This window comes from Trachypithecus francoisi, unplaced genomic scaffold (genome assembly GCF_009764315.1).
Source record: "Trachypithecus francoisi isolate TF-2019V2 unplaced genomic scaffold, Tfra_2.0 Lachesis_group13, whole genome shotgun sequence".
NCBI classification, from domain to species: domain Eukaryota; kingdom Metazoa; phylum Chordata; class Mammalia; order Primates; family Cercopithecidae; genus Trachypithecus; species Trachypithecus francoisi.
Window position 1 is genome coordinate 45,412,823 of NW_022681458.1, and position 13,344 is coordinate 45,426,166.

General features: G+C 40.8%; 1 protein-coding gene across 2 annotated transcripts in view; it reads left to right on the forward strand.

The window, feature by feature from the left end:
* The window catches only part of HECW2 (HECT, C2 and WW domain containing E3 ubiquitin protein ligase 2), a 389,957-nt gene that overhangs the window by 270,059 nt on the left and 106,554 nt on the right, over positions 1-13,344 (forward strand). For both annotated transcript variants that reach the window (XM_033230785.1, XM_033230786.1), the window contains 4 exons: positions 1,362-1,457; positions 11,339-11,489; positions 12,194-12,297; positions 12,815-12,939. In XM_033230785.1, the coding sequence (XP_033086676.1) occupies positions 1,362-1,457; positions 11,339-11,489; positions 12,194-12,297; positions 12,815-12,939 (476 nt within the window). The remainder of the gene's footprint in view (positions 1-1,361; positions 1,458-11,338; positions 11,490-12,193; positions 12,298-12,814; positions 12,940-13,344) is intronic.

Sequence of the window (13,344 nt, forward strand, 5' to 3'; positions counted from 1 at the left end):
GAGTCACGATTGAAAACAGGGCCAGGAAGAGAAGGAAACAGGTAACAAATGTGTGGGCAGCTGAAACCCTTCCTCTATATTAGGCCTCCTGTTTCAGAGTGGGGAGACCGAGGGACTTAATCACACAGCTAGGAAGAAGGCAGCATGATTTGCGTCCAGATGGGCTTGAGTTCAAATTCAATGCTCTGGCCGGGCGCGGTGGCTCAAGCCTGTAATCCCAGCACTTTGGGAGGCCGAGGCGGGCGGATCACAAGGTCAGGAGATCGTGACCACCCTACCCTGGCTAACACGGTGAAACCCCGTCTCTACTAAAAAATACAAAAAACTAGCTGGGCGAGGTGGCGGGCGCCTGTAGTCCCAGCTACTCGGGAGGCTGAGGCAGGAGAATGGCGTGAACCCAGGAGGCGGAGCTTGCAGTGAGCTGAGATCTGGCCAGTGCACTCCAGCTTGGGTGACAGAGCGAGACTCTGTCTCAAAAAAAAAAAAAAAAAAAACCAAATTCAATGCTCTTTTAAAAAATGGCTCTGCTGCTGCTGAAGTAACAGGCCTGTTAAACAGCAGTCTTCACACTTAAATAATGGGTCTCTTTTGGAACCTGGGTCTGTAGATACACAACCACACAGGCTGGCAGCTTCAGCCTTAGTGTAATCTGCAAAGGTTTTGAGAAACACCTAGTCACTCCTTTCTAAAATTTCACAGTGGAAGATTAATATATGCTATGCATCAAAGGTAATGTTTTTGTCTTCTACAATTTAATAATGTCTACTAAGTTAGGTGATGCATTCTGACTTGGAGAATAAGCTGTTTTTGTATCCAAGGATACAAATTTACACCTGAAATTTGTAGTACTCTCAGTGAATGCGGCTCTCTAGAATGATTCCTTTAAAATGCCCTATAAGGATGCATTAAAAATCAAAGAGCAATTTCATATGTCTGACTGGCATAACTCAAAAATAGGAATGATTTTCTTATTCTGTAGTTTATTTTTCTACCTACATGATCCCTTCTTTTCTTCCTCCTCTTTTTTTTTTTTTTTTATTTTGTTTCCTTCATTATATCATAGCCACCGTGTGACCCTGAAGCATTAGTGCATGGCCAGGACAGAGGCCATTGTGGGTGAGGGATGAGGAAACGGAAGCCGCAGGAGGGGAGGGATACATGCAAAGGACAGTTCTTCAGGAAGCCCGCTTCTAAGCATTCGCCTCCTATTCTCTTCTTTTGTTTCTAGGTCCTCATATGGGAAATGAGACTAAACAGAGAAAAGAAACTAGCCTTGGAATTTATGTTAGGTTTTTATATAGAGTCTGTTTTGATACTGAAAGGGAAAACAATATCTGGTAACTTTCTACCTTTAATCCTAGGTTCTCAAGCCAACGGCCACCAGCCACTGCGATCACTACCTTCAGTGCGCCAGGATGTTAGCCGGTACCAGAGGGTGGATGAGGCTCTCCCACCAAGTGAGGACCTGTTATTTAAAAGGGCCCACCTTAATCAAAGGGTGAAAGGTGACAGGCAGACCCATTCCCATGAGTCGTAAAACATGGATACGTGGTCTTCAAGCGGAAGGAATCTGGGGGCTGCCACTTGGCATAGCAGGTGTAGTCTGGGACGTGCTAAGCCAATGACTCTTCTCTGGCACCATTCTGCTGAAAGAAAGGGCAGCTGTAAACCCTGTGCTGCCCATGGGGTAAACACTATAATAATGGAGGTAGATCCAGATATTTTGGAAAATTGGGTGCATAACAGAATTTTTTAAAATTACACCTAACCACAGCATGAATGTTCTATCAGCTAATAGACAAATTGGTACTCTCTCTTAGAAAAACCTCACTCTATATAATATACTGCCTTTCTGTTCACTTACAGCATTTAAAATCATTAAGCACAAGGTTTTGATTTTTTTCCTTAGGGATATGCAGGGAAGTATTGTTAATTTCAGAAATTAGTCTACTACTTATTTGGGACATGACAGTTACCTGGGGATTTGAAAGACATTTCATTTATTTCACTTTCAGAAAACACTTAGCACTTAAAGGAGAGATGGTAGAGGATTAGGGGTGCTGGAATATAGTTACATAACCTGTGTTAAAGGTATGAGTGATACCCTCAGCCAATCATAATCCAGATGAAATGTAAACGCGTATGTAAATTTCAACAGTTCTTTAAAGAGATGTAGCTCTATGAGAGCAATGCATTTTGATGAATATTGATAAAGCCTAGTAAACATTACTTTGAAAAAAAAAAAAAAAACACTGGAAGGTACACCCTTTTGCCTTACCCCTTTCCTTCTTGCTCACCCCCTCCACTTATCCATCTTATATGTGATCACGACAAGAGGCTGATATCTTGGTTCCTCTGTGTTTTAAAAATGGTGGGACATAAAGAAGAGAGGGGACGAATTTAACGGGTTACAATTCTGAGTGGTTAGTCTGTCAAGTACCAACAAAAGGGCTGAATGGTACTGTGGAGAATTTATCAAAATATCGGCTTAATCCTTTTGAAATTCTTTTGGGCACAGATCTTTCCCTTGTTTGTTTATTTGGATAACTAAGGGCTGTGACTCATAGGAAACATAGTTTAAGCAGTTTAAAATAAAATGGACTGTGAGATTAATTAACCTTATGTCATCTTAGGCAGGTAGAGGGGCCCAGGGACCTGAGAGGGCCACAGAAAACTTCCTTATTGATAAAACATTTGGTAAACCCTTAGAGAGAAGATGAGTCAAAAAAGTAAAATGTTCCTAGAAGATATTTAGGTATAATTGGAGCAAAACAAATTTGGAACACTGGGAGAGAGTTCTGAGAGAGCTTTATTTTTATGTATACACAGATTAATAGTCATTTAGAGTTTCAGAGTGTTGGACAGGAGCATTGCAGAAGTGCATTGATAAATCACGTCTTCCTAGCCACATCCAATTGCTGTAATTTTTGTTGTATATAAGTTTGGTCTCCTGATTGTATTTAATAAAGACAGTTACTTTCCTGCTGAAATTATGACCACTGTTTGTGATATCTCAATGTATTGTTTAAATACTGGTGTTTGCATTACACCTGTAGATACATCTTGGGAAATTTTTTTTTGCAATTGGCAGCTGCTTTTAATGAGTTGATGTATTTGCAAAAGTAAAGGCAACTTAATGACTCATCGTATTTAATCAGTGACTGACAAACAGGAGGAAAATTCTTAAGAAGTGTTCCCTCTTATTCAGAGGTTTTCAGTGGTGGCAGGGGGTACCACCCACTAGGCGATGTTTAGAGTTGAGGCGGAGTGGGTGGCCTTTCAGTGTAACCGTGGTTGAAGGGTGCTACTGGCATTTAGTGGGTGGAGGCCAGTGTATCAAACATCCTGCAATGGTGAGACAGTCTGATACAACTAAGAAGGGTCCCACCCAAAATTCGACAGTGTGCCCTCTAAGAAACACTTCTCTGTGCTAATTTATTTAATGCTTAGTAAATAACATTTTTGTTTTGTAAAATATAAACAGAATTTTTATATTTTAAAAACTCAGAAGTAAAGATGCCACCCTCTAAAAATGTTAGTTATACACACACACACACTCATACACTCATACACTCGTGCTATGGGACCGAGCAACTTGCACATTTGGGGATGTGTCTTCTCATGGCTAGGTTGTGGATTATGGTCTGAGCATACCTGACTGCTGTTCAGCTCTGTCAACCATTCCCATGTGTGTCTCGTCCTTGTGACAGTGGTAATCGCTTGGCTGCCCTTGCTACTTGTCTGTCCTCACCTCAGCTAGGTCCCTGCCCTCCTTTTCTAACTGGAGAACTCTGCTACCACCTCTGGCCATACATCTGACTTGCAGCTGCGGCATCTATACTTTGTGGTGTCTTGTGGCTTCTGAGGCTCAGCTAGGGGTGTCGGCTGGATCGTGCAGACTGGCCCATCTCTTAAATGACCTGGCTGAATTTTAAGGCTAACAGTTGTGATTTTTAACACTGTCAGTTATTATAACTTCATTTTTACGGTGATTTACACTTTACAAAGCACGCTTTTGCATGCTTTCCTTTACCTTTTTGTTCTTTCAATAATTTTGCGAGGTAGGTGAAGCAGGTCTTGTCTGTAATTTATAGGTTGTTGCATAGAAGTCAGCTAATCTGATTCTTTTATTTTATAGTTGCAGAAACTGAAGCCTAGATAAATAAAGTTATTTGTTTAAGATTTCATGCAAGTAAAAGTTGAGACAGAGTCTCAGATATTCCCTCTCCTCTAACAGGTATTCTGATCTGAGATTGGAAGGGAAGGGCCTATTGTGTGGGTAGATGAATGTAAATCCTGAAGGTCTGGTTTGAGGCAGAGGGTGGCTTACATGGTGGTATGTTATTTATTGGGCACCACCAATGCCTCACATCAAAGGGTTTGGGGGTTTCTCTGAAGCTTCAATATATTGCAGTGCTTTGAGGTCAGACCCACCAGAAGACTCAAAAAGTGCTCAGCTTTCTCTTCCTCTGGGATAGAGTTATGCAAAGAGGCGCTCCTCAAGGAGGCTGCTCACCTAGTAGGGAAGTGGCTGCAGTGGTTTGAGCCAACACGTTGTGGTCCAGATAGATGTGTTGTATTCAGCATCTGTATTAGACCCAGCAGCGCCTTTCCTCTCTGTGCAGGTCACTTTCTTTCTACCCTGGGGACAAGCCACTGAAGCAGTGTAGTTTGAGCTTTGGTGGCCGCCATTCTTGATTCTTTTTTTTTGCTCTGTCACCCAGGCTAGAGCACAGTGGCATGATCATGGTGCACTACGGCCCCTCAAACTCATGGGCTCAAGTGAAGCTCCTGCCTGGGCCTCCTGAGTAGCTGGGACTATAGGCGAGCATGATCATGCCTGACTGGTTTTTTTATGTTTTTATTTTTTATAGAGAGAGGGGTCTCACTATGTTGCCAGGGCTGGCCTTGAACTCCTGGCCTCAAGCAATCCTCCCACCTTGGCCTCCCAAAGCGTTGGGATTATAGGCGTGAGCCACTGTGCCTGGGCTTGATTCTTTTTTTTCTTTTTCTTTATCATTATTATTGTTGTTATTTTAGCTCCTTTTCATCATATTTTCAGGGATTTACTTGTTTGCTTTCTTCTTTTTCCATTCTTATTTCTCCCGTCTCAAGAAGGGAAACAGATCTTGGACTTAGTACTAAGACTGATCAGCAGTGACGGTGATCTACCAATTGGTTCTCAAAATCTTACTCTTGCCTTAGGCCACACAGAGTGCACTGTGGCCTTGTGGCTTGTGTAACTCCAGCTCTGGTTGAGAGATATTCTAATGATTCGTAAAAAATAAGAAAGTTCCAGGCCTTGGAGGCAGCATGACACTGTTGAGAGCCTCCCAGGGAAGTGGCTTGGACTCAGTTATGCACAGAATGCCTTAAGAATTTGCTGTATCTTCTCATTCTGATGTTACTGATGGTCCTGGCAGCTAGAGGTAGTTCCGGGCTGGAGCCCTCTAGAATATTATTGGCATGACAAATGTTGGTCTTTTTAGCATTAAGATGAGTGAAAAAAGAATCACCAGCCCAGCCCCTCTGAAAAACTATTTTCTTTTTCTCTTATTGATTCCAATGTAATTGTGACTTAACCCATTGCTGCATTGGAGACAATATGGAATTGTTGTATAAACGTTTTTCCCCCAAAATGGTAGATTTTGTAGGAATAGGACTAGAATCAGGATGAACAGTCTGGGTTAGTGGACTCTGATAGGATCCAAGATGTTGCATGTTGTTAGGACTAGGCTATTCCTTACGTGAGGGGTTCAAATGGGTAGTTCTGGACAACTATAGGGAAATGTTCATCATTTTTGTGTGGTTGTACACTTTCATTATTAAAGTGTTTTTTTAAATGAAGGCTTAAGACCATGCAGTGAATCTGAAAAGTGTAATTAATCTAAACTTAGAGTTTCTACTATGTTTAGGGTTAGGGGCTCTTATTCTCTAAGCTTACAACTTTGTTTTGAGAAGAAAATGGATACTTTCAATCTAAAAAACTACCTTATTAAAAAGTGAAGATTAAAGTGCTGAATATGCAACTACTTGACTTTTTAAAAAACTTTTTGTTCAAATAAAATAGCAGAAAAGAACACATACGGCCTGCTGAATTCTTTCTACTAAACACACATGGCAGCCCACACCATCAGCATTCTAGAAGTCCCCTTTGTACCCCGTTTCAATCACTGTCCGCCACTCTGTATGGGGAAATGGGCCTACCGTTCTGATTCCTAAAGTCATAGATAAGTTTAGCCTACTTTTATGCTTTATACAAATGGAATTTTACTTCCTTGAGTGTTCAAATAAGAAAAAAAAAATCTTTTAAACACTGTCATCTGTCATTTATCACAAAGCTTATAATTTTCCTTGAAAGTACCTTTAGTTCATTATAACTTAATCATCTCGTCATTTTGGTGATGATACCTGTGGTTATTGCAGTTTTTATAGTGGATTTATACATTTACTTCACAACATTCAGGTGCTTGATTTTACTAAATCCAATAATAACCAATTCAAAACCCTGCCCATAGCCCACCCCCTCCCCACCTCTAATATGTTGTAATTCATGCCGTTTAGTTGTTGACTTCCCAATATCAGCATCCACTGAGATGTATTCACAGCTCATCTGATCATGAGCTGAGTGGTGCAGTGGAGACCGAGGTCTGGTTTGAAGGGAGTGGAAAAGGCTGATGAGATGAGCTGAGGGATCATAGGAACAATCCTACCCCCTTCCCGCATATGTTGATTTTAAAAACTGAAAATTCTAATGACCTTACCTCTTCTATCTGCCACTGTTCCCTGCAGAGGAGACCAGTGCAGTGACAGCAGCCTTGGAGTAGTTTTACCCACTTCCTAATTCTCTGACTTTCCCTTAATGTCCAGCCACTTAAAAGAGCCTATTTATATTTAAGTCTTAGAGTGTCTAAGAGTACACTTGCTCCTGGATTTTAGGCTGAGGTTTAGATTTTGTTTGTTTGTTTGTTGTTTGTTTGTTTGTTTTTGAGATGCACTCCAACTCTGTTACCCAGGCTAGAGTGCAGTGGCATGATCTCAGCTCACTGTAGCCTCTACCTCCTGGGTTCGAGCGATTCTCCTGTCTTAGCCTCCTGAGTAGCTGGGATTATAGGCATGCACCACCACCCCCAGCTGAATTTTGTATTTTTAGTAGAGACAGGGTTTCACCATGTTGGCCAGTCTGGTCTCAAACTCCTGCCCTCGGTGATCCACACGCCTTGACTTCCCAAAGTGCCGGGATTACAGGTGTGAGCCACCGTGCCCAGCCACTGAGGTTAAGTTTCTAGTGAGCCTCCATTTCATGGTCTCTGAGAAATCTAGCATTTGCTTCATGGGTTTGTCCAGCAAATTAGCTACCGTTTTAAGTTATTATTCATTTATGTCAGTGCTGCTCAAATTTTAGTGTGTCTAGGAATAAGCTGAGAAGGTTGTTAAAAATGTAGATAACTCGGTGGCTCAAGCCTGTAATCCCAGCACTTTGGGAGGCCGAGACGGGCGGATCACGAGGTCAAGAGATCGAGACCATCCTGGCTAACACAGTGAAACCCCGTCTCTACTAAAAATACAAAAACTAGCCGGGCGAGGTGGCGGGCGCCTGTAGTCCCAGCTACTCGGGAGGCTGAGGCAGGAGAATGGCGTAAACCCGGGAGGCGGAGCTTGCAGTGAGCTGAGATCCGGCCACTGCACTCCAGCCCGGGCAACAGAGCGAGACTCCGCCTCAAAAAAAAAAAAAAAAAAAAATGTAGATAACTGAGCCGTAGCTTCGGATAGTCCGATTCTGAAGACCTGGGGCACATCATAGAAATCTGCATTTTTATTGATCCTCAAAGTGATTCTGGCACATGTTGTCAGAGTCCCACCTGCCTTGAGAAACATTTCTCTAGGTAATAGTTTTCAAACCTTATTATTGTCATGACGTTATTTGTGCAAATGAAATATTATGTGGAACACTAGTATACACAACAATAACATTGGAGCCGTCATGGCTAAAATAGGATTGGCAGTTGTTTGTGGAGCCCTGTCCCTTGGGGACTCAAAGCTCCTGGCCCTTAAAGCTAGCCTAGACATAAAATGTTGCTAAGTTCTTGCTGAACCTAATATAATAAAATTAGTATCATTTTATAGATTCATAGAATACTAGAACTGGAAGGGACCTTTGCAGTTGATTCTGTCCTCTAATTTTTCAAAACTGTGATTCATAGAGGTGAAGTGACTTTTTTTAAGGTCTTGTAGTGAAAGTGTGACAAGCCACAGCCAGATATCAGGCCTTCTATTTCCCAGTTCAGCGCAGAACAGACACAGACAGACACACCCCCCCCCAAAAAAACATTGCTCTCATTTTCACTGCACCCTGATTATATAACCTATTTGACAATGTAGCAAGACAAGGAAGTAAATGTTAAGTCCCCAGTCTTCTAACTGCCTATCTCATTTTAGCATTGTCTATCTGAAAGAAACTTTGAGGCTATGAAATGAGTTTTCATATGCTTTCTTATACCAAAAACAAACCAGGCCCCATATAAAGACATATAAGATGTTGGAGCAGTTGTACTCAATGAAGTGACTTTGATAGATACAACAGAGAGCTAACCTTCCTGCAGGCACCTCTGCTGCCTTTGCCTGGGTAGAATGATATCGACAGTGTGGGTAGAAGTGGATGTGTACTTCATGGATAAACCAATAGCATAACAGCCCTTCCTGATTTCAGAGCCAAGCATTCACTTGAAATCGGCACTATAGAATTTGTCTTTATGGGGACTTGAGTAATTACATCAGTGTGAAGATACAATATTTGATAGGGATAATGTTAATATGCATTCAGTGTTCCATGACCTTAGAAAGCAAATTTTTGGTCCTTGTTTTCTTGTTCTCCCCATTGCACATTGAAAGGTCTTTATTGAACTATAAATTAAGGCTATTACTGGCCTTTGTGGAAGGTGAATACAAGAATCATTCTTTTTTGTGGCGTTGTGTCATTTTAAATTATTTTTTCATTTATTACATGCTATGTGCAAGACACATTTATTTGGCTGTTCTCTCTTCCACCTCGCCATTTTGCTACACATAGACCTCAAGCAAGCCACAGTCATACCTCACTTAGTAAATTCCTACTTTGTTAGTTCCAGGAAAAAATTCCATCTTTGAGAATTTTTTTTTTCACTGTTTTTGTCAGAAAATGGAAAGTATGCAACAATGTGTTTTCTTTTCTGCCATAACTGCCAGAAAATTGAGAGCCAAATTTTAGTAATAATCTAATCTTGGGAGTTTGGCAGCATCTCCTCTCTCTGTTTCCTTTAGTTTGTCTAGTTGGTCTCTATTTTTTTTTATCCTGAATTGACCTATTCTACATTTTTTAAATTGGGGCTCCTGTAAACATTCTTTGGAGAAGGATTGGTCGTTTCTTTTCATGTGCATTTGATTTGATGTCTATGTGCCTGAATTGCCCTGACTCTAATGAGAAAGGAATGAGATAGGGGTAATTGGTTCCCAGAATCTTTGAGATGGAAAAGCATGCAAGGAGCAGAGCAAAACGGTGAAAAATGTTTTGAAAAATGGTTCCTGAAGATGCTTTAATGTACTTGCTATTTGTGAGCATATCAACAAGCTGAGCATGAGGTCTTTTGAAAATGTCTTATTGATGGGACTGTAGTGCCCAAAGAATTCAGATTTGGCAGGCTGTTTCATGGAAGAGTCTGTGTTACCTTGGAGCATGAATGGCATTGAGTTGTTTACTGTCTGTGTGGTGCTTTTGTTCAGCCCAATTCCTCTTTCTTTTGCCATTTGTCATACATTACAATGTGCTTAGATCAACAAAAGATGTCTTTCTGCTCCCAACTGAGGCGATGGCCTTCAGCGATGGTCTGGTGCAGGCTGATCTCTACTATGCAGGTCTTTCCAACCCTCCTAAGGACTCTGTTGGTATACTTGCCCTCTTCCCTTACAGAGCAAATGCCATAGGTGGTCAGGAGAAAATATGCCCTTCTCCTGGTCTCCAGGATTAACCTTACTGTGTCTGTTGATAAGCATGTGATCACATGGACAGTTTTGAGATAATTGAATGTGTCAGGAGAAAAATGCTTATTAATTTCAAAAAATAACTTACACAAAAATATAAATGCATAAAGAACTTTCCTGGCTAAAGAATAGATTTCTGCTGTTTTCATGTTTCCTGTGTAAATGACCCTTCCCACGTGTAATAAGTTTCAAAATTTTGCCTTTTGAAAAGATCAGCTCATGCTCTGTGGATTTCAGTAGGGGAATGGCTTTTTAGAGAGTCACAAAGGTGGGGTGTCTGACTCTGAAGACCAGTCTGCCTTCTGAACATTCACTTGTATATTTCTCTAGAAAGATTTAACACACTTAAAAATAAAATTAATCTGGGCCGGGCGCGGTGGCTCAAGCCTGTAATCCCAGCACTTTGGGAGGCCGAGACAGGCGGATCACGAGGTCAGGAGATCGAGACCATCCTGGCTAATATGGTGAAACCCTGTCTCTACTAAAAAATACAAAAAACTAGCCAGGTGAGGTGGCGGGCACCTGTAGTCCCAGCTACTCGGGAGGCTGAGGCAGGAGAACGGTGTAAACCCGGGAGGCGGAGCTTGCAGTGAGCTGAGATCTGGCCACTGCACTCCAGTCCGGGCGACAGAGCGAGACTCCGTCTCAATAAATAAATAAATAAATAAATAAATAAATAAATAAAATTAATCTGTTAAAATGTTATGTTTATTTGAAGTTGGAAGGCAAGAAATTGCCCTTGCTCTGAAAATGTAGTCTTCTTTGGAAAAGTGCAAATAGAAGTTTGTAGATAATGATACTGTTTCATCACTAGGCGAGCATAGTTATTTTAGTTATTTTTTCCTGAGAACTAAATTTACTAGAATTGTGCGTGAATATGCATGTGGAAGTTTCCAGCTATGAGGTTTTCATTGAAGCTAGAAAAGATATGGAGAAATCAGTTTTTTTGGTGAAAATAAACATCAATACCCATTTTGATGTGAATATCTGAAGTGAAATGAAACCAACTACATATATTTTTTAAATGCTGAGGTTCTTATGTGAAGGGTGAGCATAGTGGGCAAATTTGGAAAGATTCTCTACATTTAAAGATTATTTAAGGTACTGGTATTATACGCACAGGATAATACCAGCTTAATAATCAGTCACAACAGATTCTGGAATGGACTGGGGAGAACTATGGGATAGTGCAGTGAGATGTATGTTATTAGTCTCAGATTATAGCATGTCAGAGAAAGAAAACATATGTTGAACTTAATGAACCCCATTAATGGTCTCAGCTCCTCCTCCTAATTCCTTTCGGTGCCTCACTGCTATTTAGACTGGGAGGCACGCATTGACAGCCACGGCAGGATCTTCTACGTGGATCACGTAAACAGAACCACAACGTGGCAGCGACCGACAGCTCCCCCAGCCCCACAGGTGCTGCAGAGATCTAACTCCATACAGCAAATGGAGCAGCTGAACCGGCGGTGAGGATGAGCATTTTGCTGTGACTGTTGTATTTTGTGGTTGGGCTAATTTTTACCTGGCACAAAGTAGAAGACATGGTTGTCTCTTTGATCTTTGGGTGTCCTGTCATTAAAGTGTAGCTGTTACCTCTTTTGATTCCCAGACTTCAATTGGATTTCTCTTGATTAAAAAATAATAATAATACCCACATATATACCTTGTTTGGAAACTAGAGAACAAATAAATAAATATGACCTCTTTTGTCAGCCCAAGCCTTGATTTTTAGTAAAGCAGAACATATATATTTGCTATTTAAAGCTAAACATCTTTTCTAGTCTCTAGAATCTTTATTTGTGGCTTCTCATTATTATCAATCTAAGCTTTTTAGATGAGTTATTCTTTTTCAAGAATTAACTGCTATGGAACATAAAGGTTTTTTTCCCTTTAACGATATAGGAATTTACTTTTCTTTGGTTAAGGGCCACAGAATTTTTTTAGTATTATTAATTTGCCAGGAAAATAGTCCCCAAACAATGGACAGAAGAAATTTAATGCAGTGTAATTTAAACAGCAGATGGCCAAGAAGTCCAGGGAATGGGGGTTAGAGGAGGAAACAGTTGAAGCTGAGAAGATAGTGAAAAATTCTAGACTCTTGGGGAGCAGTTGAGTCCCATCTTTTGAAGAATGTAACTGCTGGAATGTAACTCTAGGCTCATGATTTTAGATATCAGAGTATCCGCAGAACCATGACCAATGAGAGGCCTGAGGAAAATACCAATGCTATCGATGGGGCGGGGGAGGAAGCTGACTTTCACCAAGCCAGTGCAGGTAAGAGCTTTGGCCTTTGTTTTTGTAATTTCATAAAAGTCAAAAAAGAAACAAATAAGGATTCCCAACAGATGAGGCTTTTCTTTTGGAGAACTTTTTCTCTTCAGTAAGATCTGGTAATCCAACTCAAAACACAGAATTCACCAGAAATCTCTTCTAATCCTCAGCTTCTAGTTAATATTAAGAAAAGAATCACAAAACCCAAGTAGAATATAAATTACTTTAATTTCTTGATCTGTGGGATATTGGAAAAAGAATCAGATCATTTAAAACACATAAGAATGCATTAAAATTTTAATAGTGACTAGAAATATTACTTAACTGAATTTTAGTGTAATTAAGAACAGTCATGTTTTATGTATGAATTTACGGCAAAGAAAAAAGCATTGGGGGATTAAAATGGTAGCACATAATGTAGGTATCCTGTGGTTCTTTTAAAATACAGACTGAAGTGAGTAGATAGTTTTCCCATCATAGAAAGATTTCCTTGACAGCCTCTGTGGTCTGCCCTGTCTAGATTTCCGACGGGAGAACATCCTGCCTCACTCTACCTCCAGATCCAGGCTCACGTTGCTGTTACAGTCTCCCCCCGTGAAGTTCCTCATCAGCCCAGAGTTCTTCACCGTGCTGCATTCTAACCCTGTAAGTAGCAAATCTGAAAGAGTGTGAAGGAAAACAACAGGCCAAAGAAAATGGTCCTTGTTTTTGTAGTAACAGCAGGAATGATAATGGCCAATGTTTCCAGAGCACTTAGTGTGTTATGAGCTCTGTGTTGAGCACTGAACACTTTAACCCGTTTAGTCCAAAGAAACCATTTGAGTTCATTGGGCTGCTGTAACAAAGCACTGTAAGCTGGGTGACTTATAAGCAACAGAAATTTATTTCTCATGGTTCTGGAGCTGCGAAGGCCAAGATTGAGGCACTAGCAGGTATGGTGTCTGATGACAGTTCATTTCCTTGTGTGTAGATAGCCATCTTCTCCCTCCATCTTCGTATGGTCTATGGGCTGAGGGCTCTCTCTCAGCCTTCTTTTATAAGGGTATTAAT